The 14,544-nt window shown below is 43.9% G+C and overlaps 1 protein-coding gene and 1 pseudogene across 2 annotated transcripts in view; both read right to left on the reverse strand.

The window, feature by feature from the left end:
* The window catches only part of TMEM45B (transmembrane protein 45B), a 33,628-nt gene that overhangs the window by 730 nt on the left and 18,354 nt on the right, over positions 1 to 14,544 (reverse strand). Inside the window, exons 2-6 of one of the 2 annotated variants that reach the window (XM_046017408.1) lie at positions 12,671 to 12,771; positions 4,973 to 5,168; positions 2,797 to 3,003; positions 1,529 to 1,713; positions 871 to 1,016 (exon numbers count right to left, since the gene is read on the reverse strand). In XM_046017408.1, coding sequence (XP_045873364.1) covers positions 871 to 1,016; positions 1,529 to 1,713; positions 2,797 to 3,003; positions 4,973 to 5,153 — 719 coding nt within the window. In that variant the 5' untranslated portion in view covers positions 5,154 to 5,168; positions 12,671 to 12,771. The remainder of the gene's footprint in view (positions 1 to 870; positions 1,017 to 1,528; positions 1,714 to 2,796; positions 3,004 to 4,972; positions 5,169 to 12,670; positions 12,772 to 14,544) is intronic. The other variant, XM_046017409.1, reaches the window with a different exon arrangement.
* On the reverse strand, positions 10,091 to 10,183 carry LOC123950148 (annotated as a pseudogene).

A 14,544-nucleotide genomic window follows, 5' to 3' on the forward strand; every position in this document is an offset into this window, starting at 1 on the left:
TATTTAATGGTTAATGTCATAACAGACAAAACATAGGTCTCCTGTCTCCCACTTTATTGTTTCACTGGCCAGGCAGTAGAACTAAAGGAAAAGCGCTGACTTAAGCTCTCTTCTGTTTGTGGGGTGTGTGTGTGTGTGAAATCTGTCTGCTTTGGGGAGGGAGATTGGAAACTAGAAAAAATGAGGTGCAGCTACAACAACTAATTACTAGCATACCCCCAAATCACTCGCTCCACAGTTCAAGGCCATGTCTGCTGCTGACTCTGTGGGTGACTTCGATCAAGTTACTAAGTCTTTGAAGCCTTGGTTTCCCCATCTGTAAAACCTTACAGCACATACTTCATAAAATAACGAGGATTCACTGGGATACTAGACACGCGGTTCTTACCGCAGGGCCTGGGACAGTGAGTGCCTGGGAATGGTCAGCTATTCTAGTAACCTCTGACGAGCACTTGAAAGTGCGCCTGCTGTTACGGCACAGATTGCCACATCTCTGGGAAGGAGGTGGGGCAAATCCAGCAATAAGGTGATGGGTTCAAAACAATGGCAGAGCGGTGTCTGCAGTCCAGTACTGATGCCAAATTCAGAGTTTTCCTTTCACATCACAGCCTTCAAGTCCATCAGAACTGCCTTGAAAACCTGGGTCTGTTGGGTTACTATGAGCAGACAGTCCTTTAACTTCTCAGAATCTCATCACCCTCATCCGCAGCACTGGGCAGATAGTTGGCTCTCAAGAAGTGGTACAAGTTAGCACTGCTTAGTTATGGAAGCTCGGTCACTGGAAATAAAAATGTAGTGTAATAGATTTGGGGGACAAGAGGTTGTTAGGAGGAAAAAAACTAGACAGAAGTTGTCTTCCCTTGGACTTACCAGAAAACGAGCGAGTAGCCGATGGCCACAATGCAGAGGGCAGCCAAGTAGTGCCAGCAGAAGCACATGGTGACAAACATGAGGTTTGCATGATCTTCCTGGTCCCATTCCGGTCCTCCAAAAGGTGGGAACAGCACAAACCCGATCTGGTGGGTTATACAGAGAAGCTGGCCTTAGTTGCTCCTGAGAAGCGAGCTCACTGCCTCCCCACACTCCCCCCATTGTCCGTATCTCCCCCACTAGGATCTCCCCCACTGACTCGTCTTCCCCATACCTATACCGGAGGCAGAGAAAGACCTTTTCGCACGGGAGGATTACTCTCCTGGGTTTAGCATGAGCTTATTTAAAGACAGCATTTCAGGATGTCCATTTCCGGTGAGCGGGCAAGTGGAGCCTGTAACAGTGTCTGCGCCACAGGGCAGATGGGGCGATCTTTAATACGCTCCCTCTGTGCTGCGTGGTTCTGCCTGTTAATCCATCAGTAAGATGCTACCGGATGAAATGACTTGGATGAAATGACTTAAGGGGGGGGTAGGCGTGGGAAGACAAGTTGCCCTGCAGAGCCCTTCCTGTGCTGGCCTGGCGGGACCTGCCTTACACTAGCTCAGCGTGGCTCCTGGAATCCATGCGTGTGAAGAGCACCGTTTTGGATAATTACCTGCCAGAACCAGGTGCCCTGAAGAATAACGAGACTGGTTCGGAAGAGCTGCAGCACGATATTGTCCCGGAGGATCACCTCTATGAAGATGCTGAAGGCTCCTCCGAACACGGCGCACAGCAGGAGAGAGTGGATGTGCTGGTCCAGGGGTGGGCGGTTATGGACGTGGTAGTAGAAGAGAAAACCTGCACAAAGCAATTTCAGTCACCACAGGATCGCTGCTTTCTGCTCCGAAGGCTTCATCTGCACTGTTCCCGTTCTAGAATGCCTTCCTACACCTGCCTCAAAGCTCGATCTTCCGGCAGTTAGGAAGTCAGCTGATAGAACATCACAGGGCTACAGCAGATTGATTTTGTGTTACATACGAAGTGGATCTGTGCTGCAAAGGGTGGATCCTTTAAGTAAATGCCTTCATGCAGATGCGTAGGTGAAACACGTTGCTGATTTGTGACAGACTGTGCGTGTGTACTAGAAGTTCAGCTTTGCCCTCATTCAACCTTTCCACCCCCCCAACTCTTCCTGAGGTACAGAAGTAGGAGAGGTTGTTGGATTACAAAATGCTTTTTCCTTATCCCGGTTAGTGTGAGTCCTGTCGGGAGATGGGGCCTAGCTGCTGGGTGGGTCTCCTTAGGGTTGTGATGCAGTCCAGACAGGAACACACTCCAGGGTGGGAGGTGCAGTGCAGTTTCTCTTCCCCAAGCAGAGGGGGTTCTGATGCGTGGTGGCATCCGGCCAGGTCGGGGAGAGCTACTGTGTGTGTGAGTGTGGATGTGCACACGGGCAAGCGTGATGGGGGAGGGGCTAGGGAGTTTGTGCACTGAGATCCAGAAACTTGGGCTAAAAGCCTCATGGGCGCCTGGGTGGCTCAGTGGGTTAAAGCCTCTGCCTTTGGCTCAGGTCATGATCCCAGGGTCCTGGGATCGAGTCCGCATCGGGCTCTCTGCTCAGCAGGGAGCCTGCTTCCCCCATCTCTCTCTGCCTGCCTCCCTGCCTACTTGTGATCTCTATCTGATAAATAAAGAAAATCTTTTAAAAATAAATAAATAAATGTTTCATGTTTTCATGTGCTGTTTTACAGACCATGTCCCCTGTATCATCCAGAGCACAGGACCAAGTCCTATTCAGGTTTCTGAAGTTCAGAGATTGGGGCTTTCTGGGGGAAAGTTACTATATTTGCAGTATTTCTAGTCTTTCTATCCTGCTCCGTCATAAACACAATTTGTCAGTCTCTTGCTTTGTTCTTTCTCCCATCCGCACCACTAAGTTACCTTCGGTGAATGTCGCCACGGCCATAACCAGTCTGTCCAGCCCCAGGGGAACATGGCTGACGAGGCAGGTGAGCAGATCCACGATCCCGGAGACCGCGAAGAACAAGTACATGGTGCTGTGCTGCCAGTTCATTAACTTCACCCACTCGCTTTCGTGGTACAGGTGGAGGTGGGGCCCGTCGGGAACAAACTGCTCTGCCAGGATCCCTGTGGGGGATGAGAGCGGAGCATGAGAGGGAGGAGGAGCTCAACACAGACGAAAACACCTGCAGGTCACGAGTGAAGCTGAGACGCGGGGGAAAGTGGCCCACACTTCACTGGGCCTCCTCTGCTCCCTCAGATGCAGCTACTTCAGAGTAAAATAAGGCATTTGCCAGGGAACCTGTGTGGACCTTTGTTCCTTTGGGGGTGGGGTGCGGAGAGAAGCAGCAGTAGAAACAGCCACGCAGGTCCCCAGGATATTTGTTTGGTGACTGAGCTGAAAGCAAGGCACAATCACTTCAGTGAGAATGTGGCTGATGCATTAACCTTTGGGCTAAGTGAGCGGTGAAGGAAACCCCGGAACGAAACCATTAGGTTGAAAGTAAGGGGACCCGAGCAGAGACACACTGGTGGTAGAGACAGTGGAGTGCGCCTGAGGGGGAGAAGCAGCTCCCGGTGCGTGTTCATCAGGGCAGTCTTCGAGTGAGTGGTTTTCCTGAGCACAGAGTGAGCTCTGTGAGCTGTGAGCCCTTCCCGTGGCTTTAGGTCTCCGTAACCTAAACACTGGGAGGCATGTCACCGGGGTTTCAGTGTCTTACGAGAGGCAACCCTTTGAGACAGTGGCTCTAGTTCTTAGCTCTCCTACTTCATCATCTGTTTGGAAGGCAAAAGATTGGCCTTTATGCCCGGTGCCCAGAATGTTCTTGGGGCCTAGAATCATGCTCCATGACAACATTCTGGACCCTGTTCCCCAAAAGTTTTTCTTCCCCAAACATTTTTCCCTTAAACCCAGCCCCTTCCCAAATTTATATGTGAAAGGTCAAGGAATTGGTGGCAAGGACCGGGGGAAGAAGTCCCACTGACACTGGAATGGGAGCTCTCGTGAGGGCAGGGACTCTGGTTGGTTCCCCACTGTATCCCCGAGACCTGCAATAGTGAGTTCCTGCTGGGTAGGAGCTCGGGAGCTCTTGTTGGATGAGCAGTGGTTTTACCCAGCGAAGAGGCCCAATACTTTTCTAGCTCTTTTTCTAGGCAACACTGATGCTGTCCTTAGCATTTAAGCTGTGTAGTTCCCGTCACTTCTTGACTCCAGAAAGACGAGATGCCCAAATGACTGCCTAGGGGATGGGAAAACCCAGCGGGGCTGGCAAAGCAAGCTAGGTGCCTCCGCTCACTCCGAGAGGGGCTGCTGGTGTTGCTGCAGCTCCTTCTGAGACGCTGTAGCCGTAAGATGAGAAGCAGCAAAACGCAACTGCAGAATGAAGTCCCGTTACCCCTTTGATGGGTGGATCCCGAGGAAGAACACTTTCTACTGTTGGCACTGCGGGCCCCTTCTCATGTGGCCACGAGCGGAGTGGAAGGGATGACGAGTCACTGTGGAAGTGTGTGGGTTTTGCTGGAACGGGCACAGTAAAGGAAAATCCCTTTGCAACAGCCCTCTGCTGGCTTTCTCCAGTCTCTTCCACTGCCTCTCTTACTAGTCCTCTAGCATAAAGTGTCTGTCTGTGATTGCTTGAGATAAGGGGGTGGAGGATATGCCAAGGAATTGGGTGGTAACTACTCTTGAGATTCTAGAGGAGAGACAACTGGAAGGAAAGATGATTTTTCTAAACTCCATTTAGTACTTCCCTAATTCATGTACATGAGCTTACTCTATTATTTTTTCTATTATTTATGTTTTATCTCATTCATCAAGTAGGTCTTCTATTCCTACAACTAATACATATGTCCTTCTAGGGCAAAGAATGTTTATTTGGTAGTTTTTCACAGCGCACTATGGTGTAAAGTGCTATTAACTATTAACACTGACGAAGCTCGGATCACGATAGATACTATAAAATATTTAGTGGCGCACTGAAAATCCTTGTTTTGTTAACTGCCAGTGGAAACATTCCATTTCACAGAGTCCAGAAAATGGGTTAAAGTTGCTGGGTGTGGTGGGGAGATCCCCTGGACCGGATGACCCCCTTCTTACCAATGACTGAAAACAAGGTTCTGATTGCGGCTTCAATGATCTCGAGACGCTGTTGGTAATGAGTCAGTCGGCTGCTTTTCCCCTTCTGGTGAAAGTATATCAGTGGGTACTTCACTGACCACCACAGCCCAACTATCAAGAAGAAACTCCCTGGGAGAGCATGGCCCTTAAAGTTCGCCATCGTGTTCTCTGGCACCTAAGAAAATAGGGGACAGCTGTCATGTGGCTGAATGAAGAAAACAGAAAAGGATATTTTGGCAGGAAACACAATATGTGACTGAGAATTCCAAATCATAAGCCCAGTGAAGAAGGCCCCCCTCACTCTCATGGGCAGGCGCCCAGCAGACAAGATTTCAATGGCATAACATGAAGGCTTATTTTATGAGAATGACGATTCCAACCCTGGCCGTCAGGACTTCCACCCCCGAGCATGGGCTGCATGGTCTGTTTCACATCTGATGCCCTCACAGTTGAGCTTCCCACCCTTCCTTAAGAACTTTCCCAAGCTTTAAAAAACCCTTATCATTAAAAACAAGTCAGACGGTATTTGAAAGGCTTCTAATGGAAAGGAACAGCCCTGTAATCCATCCCTCCTCACCCACTAGTGAAATCACTCTAAACCCTTTCCACTATTTCTTCTGGGATTTGCCTGCAGGATTCTCGTGAATTTGCGCAGGCTGCCATTTGCTCGTTCATCTCTGTGGGGCCTTGTCTGCCAGCTTCCCGGAGCTCTCCCTCCTCAACCCTCACGTTCACCGCAGTCACATGATGTTCATTTGCTTCAATCATCAGTTTCATTATTATGACTCTGTCGATCCAAAGTCCTTACCACGGCTGATAAGCCTTATGTGATCCCAGCTATCCCTTTGACCTCTCTGACTCACCCTTCCAGCCCCGCCCCATGGGATCCCTTCCCAGGCCTCCATTCCCAGGCACAGACAGCTCCTGCTTCAGGGCTTGGGCTGTTTGTTATTGCCAGCACGCTTTCCACAAAAAGCCAACAGGTCTCCCTTCATGTTTCTCAAGTCTCCATTCAAATGTTACTCTGTTCCCAGACTACTTTGTGTAAAGTAGCAGGCACGTCCCATTTTTCAATCCAGGTATACCTTTTAAAAAATGTATTCATTGTATGTTTATTATTTACAGCTAATAACTACCTACCAAATGCTATCCAGGTATACTTCTAAATTTTCTTTAGAAAGCATGGATCACTATCTGATATTACATATTGATTTTTTTTTTTTAAGCACCCAGCTCTATCCACTGGAATGTAAAGTCCTTGAAAGTCGGGATTTGCTCTTTTTTGTTATTGCCGTTAGCCCAATGCCTACAGAGGGGCCTGAGTAAGCACTCAAGTATTTGTGAAACAAATACATGCTCATCCAAGTAGTACATTACAGGGTATGTTTTCAGCATTTTTTTTTTTTTTTAAGAGCTGTTGTAGGTTTACAACAAAATTGAGAGTAAGGTAGATTTTTCACACAGCTTTTGCCTGCACACATGCATAGTCTCCCCCATTATGGATATCACTCACCTGAATGGCGCTTTTTTTTATTACTCTGTTAGTCACCATGCTCCATCTCATCAGATACACCAAACTCATCAGTTTTTTGATGTAGTGCTCCCTGATTCATCGTTTGTGTATAACACACAGTGCTCCATGCCATCTGTGCCCTCCCTAATAACCACCACCTGAACAACCCATCTCCCCTTCCCTTTAAAACCCTCAGTTTGTTTTCTGGAGTCCACAGTCTCTCATGATTCATCTCCCCCTCTGATTTCCAACTGCTTCATTTTTCCCTTCCTTCTCCTAATGTCCTCCATGCTATCCCTTGTGTTCCACATATAAAGGAAACCATATAATTGTCTTTCTCTGATTGACTTATTTCACTCAGCACAATCCCCTCCAGTTCCATCCATGTCGATGCAAATGGTGGGTATTCATCCTTTCTGATGCCTGAGTAATATTCGGTGATTTTTTTTTTTTTAACCAAGGATGAATCCACACTGACACATCATAATCACCCCAAGTCCACAGTTCACCTTAGGGTTCACTTTTTTTTAATTAAAGATTTTGTTTATTTGAGAGAGAATTGCAGGTATTGGGTGGGGGTGGTGGGAGGGGCACAGGGAGAGGGAGAAGCAGGCTCCCCACTGAGCAGGGGGCCTAATTTGGGCCTCCATCCCAGGACCCCAGGATCATGACCTGGGGGATCAAGACAGACGCTTAACTGACTGAATCAGCCAGGTGCCCCAAGGGTTCACTCTTGATGTTGTGCATTCTGTGGGTTTGGACAAAAGTATAATGACATGTATCCATCACTATAAATATCACACAGTATTTTCACTGCCCTAAAAGTTCTCTGTGCTCTGCCTGTTCCTCTCTCCCCCCTCCCCCACCCCTGACACCACCCCTTTTTACTGTCTCCACAGCTTTGCTTTTTCTAGAATGTCGAAGGTTGGAATCGTAAAATATGTAGCCTCTTCAGATTGGCTTCTCTCATTTAGTAATATGTACTTTTCTTTTGTGTCTTTTCATGTCTGGATGTACCACAGTTTATCCATTCACCTACTGTAGGACATCTTTTTTTTTTTTTTTTAAATATTTTATTTATTTGACAGAGAGAAATCACAACTAGGCAGAAAGGCAGGCAGAGAGAGAGGAGGAAGCAGGCTCCCCGCGGAGTAGAGAGCCTGATGCGGGGCTCCATCCCAAGACCCTGGGATCATGACCTGAGCTGAAGGCAGAGGCCTTAACCCACTGAGCCACCCAGGCGCCCCCTACTGTAGGACATCTTGATTGCTTTTAAGATTTGGGAATCATGAATAAAGCTGTTACATCTGTGTGCAGGTGTTTGTGTGAACATAAGTTTTTATCAACTTCGGGTAAACACCAAGGAGCGAGACTGCCGGATCGTATGGTAAGTGTGTGTTTTGTAGGAACTGCCAAACTGTCTTCCAGAGTGGCTGTACCACTTCGCGTTCTCACTAGCAACATAGGCGGCTCGCCAGCATTTGGTGTTGTCGGTGTTGTAGACACTGAATTTGGCCATTCTAAGAGGTATGTAGTAGTATGTCATCATTTGAATTTGCAGTGATCTGATGACATACTATGATGGGGAGCATCTTTTCAGGTGCTTATTTGTATATCTTTGGTGAAGTGTCTGTCAAGGCGTTTGACTCGTTTTTAATTTTTTTTTCTTCGGTTTTAAGAGTTGTTTATTTTGGATAGCAGTCCTTTATCAGATGTCTTTTGCAAATATTGTCTTCCAGTCTGTGGCTTGTCTTCTCATTTTCTTGATTTTGTCTTTTGCAGAGCAGAAGTTTTTAATTTTAACATTATATAATTATATATAGGAAACAAAGTTAGTTGCCAGAGTTATCATTATTATAGGAATCAAATGAGACAGTGTATTATAAAGTACTTTAAAAAGGATGTTACAAAATGTTTTTATAAACATTTTTATAAACATTAATTTTAGGGGTGCCTGGGTGGCTCAGTCGTTGGGTGTCTGCCTTCAGCTCGGGTCATGATCGCAGGGTCCTGGGATCGAGCCCCACGTTGGGCTCCCTGCCTGGTGGAGTCTCCCACTCCCCGTACTTGTGCTCTCTCTCTCACTGCGTCTCTCTCTGTCAAATAAATAAATAAAATCTTTAAAAAAATTATTAATTTTAATGAAGTCCAACTTACCAGTTATTTCTTTCATGGATTATGTCTTTGTATCTAAAAAGGCATCACCATACCCCAGGTCATCTAGTTTTTCTCTTATATGTCTTCTAGGATTTTTATAGCTTTACATTTTACATTTAGATCTACGGTCCATTTTGAGTCATATTCTGTGATGGGTGTAAGGTCTGTGTCTAGATTAATTTTTTTGCAAGTGGATATCCAGTTGTTCAGAGCTATTTATTGAAGAGACCATATTGCTCCATTGTGTTACCTTGGCTATTTTGTCAAAGATCAATTGATCAGGGTCTATTTCTGGGCTCTATATTTCTGTTTCATTGATCTATTTACCTATTTCTTTCCCAATACCACAGTCTTCTGATTACTGTAGATTTATGGTAAGTCTTGAAGTTGGGTCACGTGAGTCCTTTGTTCTTTGTTCTTCTTCAATGTTGTGTTGGCTATTCTGGGTCTTTTACCTCTCCATATAAACTTTAGGATCAATTTGTCTATATCCATGAAATAACTTCCTGGGCTCTTTTCTTCTTTCTTTCTTTTTTAAAGATTTTACTTATTTAACAGAGAGAGCACAAGTAGGCAGAGAGGCAAGCGGGGTGGGAGGGGGAAGCAGGCTCCCTGCTGAGCAGAGAGCCCTATGCGGGACTCTGTCCCAGGACCCTGGGATCATGACCTGAGCTGACTGCAGAGGCTCAACCCACTGAGCCACCCAGGTGCCCCAATTTGCTGGGCTCTTGATTGAGATTACATTTAATTATCAGTTGAGTCGGGAAGAACTGATATCTTGACCATATCAAGACCTTGTCTTCCTATCCATGCACATGGAATATTTCTCCATTTATTTAGTTCTTTCGTTTCATTCATCAGAGTTTTGTGGTTTTTTCCAAACACATCTTGTACTTATTGTGTTAGTTTTACACCTAAGTATTTCTTTTCCGGGGGTTGCTAATGTAAATGTGTTTTTAATTTCAAATTCCTCTTGTTCTCTCATACCTTTTTTGTTCCTCTGTTCCTTATTTACTGCTGTCTTTTGTGTATAACATAATTTGGATGTACTATTCTAATTCCTCTTTTCATTTTTTTTTAGCTATAGTTTTGAAAATATTCTTTTCTAGTGTTGGCTCTAGAAATTACAGTATGCATCACTGTCTACTTTAGGTTAATACTAACTTAATTCTGGTAAAATATAGTCATTTTGCTAATTTATAGCTCCATATCCTATCCCGTTCATCATGCCATTGTTGAGATATGTATTAATGATGAAGAAATATAAATTTATGTATATAACATCTATGTTATAAACCAACAGCATTACAATTATTGCTTTAAATAGTTATTTCAAAAAACTACTTAATAAGTTTTTAATTTTAATTCCAGTATAGTTAACATATGTGTTATGCTAGTTTTAGGTGTACAATATAGTGATTCAATACAAAAATATGTTTGCATATCCTGCTTGTGCAGAGGCCATGTTAATCTTCTCTGTATCATTCCAATTTTAGTATCTATGCTGTTGAACTGAGCACTAAACAGTCTTATATTTTTCAGGAAATAGAGATGGATATACAGCCTTTATATTTAATTACATATTTACCATTTCGAGTGCTCTTCATTCTTTCCTGTGCATTTGAATAACACTTTAATCTCATTTACTTCGAACATGAAGGATATCCTTTAATATTTCTTATAGATCAGTTCTGTTACCAATGAGTTCTTTCTGTTTTGCTTATCCAGAAATATCTTTATTTCATTTTCATTTTGAAAAACAGACTGGATACAGAAGTCTTAGTTGGCAGTTTTTCCTTTCAACACTTTGATTATGTCATTCCATTGGCTTCTGGCTGATGAGAAATCAGCTATTAATTATATTGTTATCCCCCAGGGAGTTACTTTTCTTCCTGCATTCAAGTTTTTCCTCTTATCTTTGGCTTTCAGCAGTCTGACTCTAGTATATCTTTTTGTGGTTCTTCTGTGTTTTGTTTTGCTTTATTCTTTGATCTTGGCTGAGTGGCTTGGGTCTGTAGTTTAATATTTTTCATCAAACTTGGGAAGTTTTCAGCCATTAATTCCTCAGTTATCTTTTCTGACTCCCCCTCTCTCTGCCTCCCCCTACCTGCTCATTCCCTTGTTTAACTCATAGAGCCAAGGATTTTCAAACCCCCAGTCACCACCCTAAACTGCATCTGTTTCTCCTGGCAGAAAAACTACTTGTTTACAAAGCTAGCTCCACATTACTTCACAGACCTGTACCCCTGGGACAAATAATACATTATGTGTCAACAAAAAAAAAAAAAGGAAAAATAAGTCATTGACTGAGTGGAGGAGATAATGGCAGCAGCCTCAGGCAAACAGCCCATGGCCTCCAACTGTTTTGCCTGAATATATAGTAGCTTTTCAAAAACAAAAGCTGCTATTGGGAGTTTAGCTGAATTACCCCGTAATACCGCTCTCTCCTCCACCATTTTGTGTGGGCAGGTGGCCAGCAGAGGCCTTGAACTGGCATGAGCCCGTCCTGTGAGCATGCCCCAGAGATCAACTGCAGAGTCATGAGTACACGGAAGTTCCTGGTACCACTACCCCAGGGGTGTGTCCCCACCCCAATCCCCTCTCCACCCTCCCCACTCACACCCCCACTCACCCAGGGCTTTCCCTGTGTGCACTCCTTAAATAAGACTTCTGTGAAGCTTACCAAATCCTGTTCTTTCTGATTGGAACTGACCAGTCCGGGCCTAGCCTGGGAATCCCAGGGGCTCCACTTCTGGATATGTGTGCCAGGTCCTGTCACACTCTCTACCTGCGCTCTGCCTTGACCTCCCCATGTGGTCCCTTAAGGTGTGACTTGCACCTTCTCCAGGACCTTTGAAAAATACAAATCTCTGTTTCAATAGTAGTCTTTTGGCTACTATTGAACAGAGACTCACCATCAGACGCCCCAGGACTCATACTTAATAAATGTCAATTTAACAAAGTCACAACAGTGTCTTGATTCATTGTCTGACTTTGGTCAATTTCCAGTTCCTGGAAATGGCTAGTTTTGACAATTTTTTCTAGCTTTATACATTTTTTTGTTTGTTTTTTGCAGAAAGAAATTGCCTATCTATTCATGCTTCCATTACTGGAAGTCTCTCTTCTCATTCTTTTTAAACCCTGTATTGATCAACATTTAAAAAAAGCCTCCATTTTCATTTAATGTTCAACACAGGTCCCCTTCATGATCAAGCCTGTTCTACTCCCTTGTTTTCTTAGCCAGAAGTGCAGAAAAACCAGCTCTGCAAATCCTTCCTGTCCTTCACCATTTTTTGAGGAGCAGTACCCTGAATGAAGGCAGAGAGTCCTTGTCTGTTCACACCAGTTTGTCAGGCTTCACCCTCCCTTTTTACCTGGTTTTGGATTTACATCAGTGAATGCAGGGCCTGCAGCACGTCTGTAGACACTATTTCTTTTTTTTTTTTTTTTTTTTTTTTTAGATTTTATTTATTTGACAGACACAGATCACAAGTAGATAGGCAGGCAGAGAGAGAGAGAGGGAAGCAGGCCCCTGCTGAGCAGACAGCCCGATGCGGGACTCGATCCCAGGACCCCGAGATCATGACCTGAGCCGAAGGCAGCGGCTTAACCCACTGAGCCACCCAGGCACCCCTGTAGACACTATTTCTATACTTACTTACGCTACTTGGAAAGCTGAGTACCTTGAGTTGATGAGGGAGAGGAGCAGGGAGGTAGATTTCTTCCAGCAACCAATTATTAGATTACCTTACTTGATTAGCTACCTCATAGGACATGCAGTAGAGATATAGTATAGGTCAATTTCAATAAGGAGGAAAAAGGAAATAACTAATTTCAAATTAAAAAATAAAAATTTAGACTTCTAATAATTTGGATAACACCATTCAAAGAGGCTAAGTCCCTGAGGAGTTTAGCTTTAAAAAAAAAATTTTTTTTAAATAAATTAAAAAGCAGATGTTTAAGGGATAAGTCCTTTAGAATTTTACTCTAAAATACTTCAGCGGTACCTGGGTGGTTCAGTCAGTTAAGCGTCCAACTCTTGATTTCAGTTCAGGTCCTTTTTTCCCTTTTTTTAAAAGTCAGCTCCACAGGGCTTGAACTCACAAATCTGAGATTAAAAAAAAAAAAAAAAAAAATCTAAGAAAAACCCACAGAGAAAATGTCAGAAAGTGCTTCTGCAAAGACAATCTTCCTTTCTTATTTTAATATATTTGCTCTTTTTTTGATATTGCACAAGATACAGTGCGAAGGGAGGGCTGAGTGTTTTGGAGAAGTAGTAGCTTTAAGTTAAAGCTGACAGCTGAGAAGACTTGTGGTTTGGGTACCTTTTCATGTCCTGTCTAAGGAGATCACTGGACAAGGAACATCATTTGCATAAGAGGTTTGACATGCTTTTCCTTGTCTTCCTTATCTTTAACCATTTCCCTCCTCTACATTCTCTAATTTTAATTTGAGATAAGTGAAATGGAAGACAAGTTGAAGATGTCCAGAAGAGAAAAAAGAGGGAAGAGTAGGGACGAGTGGAAGACAGGGAAAGAAGAGGACTGGAGAGTCAGAGAAGTAGAGGGAGTGAGCAGAGGAAAGGAGAAATTATGCTTGATGCAGTTTGCCTGTAGTTAAAAATAAAACTTGATATGGTGTCTTTTGTTTCTTTTTTTTTTTTTTAAGATTTTATTTATTTATTTGACAGAGAGAGATCACAAGCAGACAGAGAGGCAGGCAGAGAGAGAGAGAGGGAAGCAGGCTCCCTGCCGAGCAGAGAGCCCGATGCGGGACTCGATCTCAGGACCCCGAGATCATGACCTGAGCCGAAGGCAGTGGCTTAACCCACTGAGCCACCCAGGCACCCCGATGCCTTTTGTTTCTTAATAAAGCCCATATTTTCCCTTATTTTAGATGAAGAAAGTGGGAAAGGATGTATTTAGATGAGTGAGAGAATCAAAAATAAGAAAATCGAATTTTATTTTCTTCCTTGAGTGGCTGGGCTTAGCAACCAGCACTATCTAACATTAGAACTAAGGACTTGGCATTCATGGTGGTGGGGGGGGGGTAAGAATTAAAGCCAATTTCTCCCAATTTGAGATGACAGGATACAAATATATAGATTACCAAATATCAGAGAACCTGGACCTCTTCTTAGTTCTAGCCATCCATTTGACTTAGTAAATTATAGTTTATCTTCACCATGGGCAATTATGTAATCATTAAACAGAATGAATTAGAGCTATACCAGCTGTACTGGAAGGTTTTCCATGAGAGAGTTGGCTGAGACAAGCATGATGGAAAAGAATACTTATAATATGACCCATTTAAAACAAAACAAAACAAAACAAACAAAAACAAATATTTTGAACCATTTGGAGCAACAGAGGTACTGTCCTGCATATGTGTATTATATATGTGTACAGGTATATGGTTATATGAACAGGGAAAGCAATATGGAAGGGTACTTTGAGGGTATGTAACACTATATATTAAGTATGTCTGGCTCTCTGTCTTCTGGGCACATGGTATGATTGCATTTTCTGGCCCCCTGTGGTTGGGTGGGGTCTTGGGAGTTGCGGGCAGAAGTGTTAGTTCTGGGCAGAAACATGTGATTGCCAGTCCAGAATCCCCCAGAACACATTTCCCTTTACCAGTAGATTCCAGAGTGAGGAGACATGGAGCAGAACCCCAAACAAGCCATGATGAACACATGGCATGAGAAAAATAAACATTTGTAATGAGCCACTAAGCTTTGCGGATTGTTTTTATCCAGCATTACCTCAATTGTTATGAGTCATACGGATATACAGGGTCAACATGTTATAGGTAGGACACTCAGGCTTTTGCAGTTTCTTTAAAAAGATGTTGGAACGCTTTACTATTTCAAGGGAAGAAG

This window comes from Meles meles, chromosome 8 (genome assembly GCF_922984935.1).
Source record: "Meles meles chromosome 8, mMelMel3.1 paternal haplotype, whole genome shotgun sequence".
Classification (NCBI taxonomy): Eukaryota; Metazoa; Chordata; class Mammalia; order Carnivora; family Mustelidae; genus Meles; species Meles meles.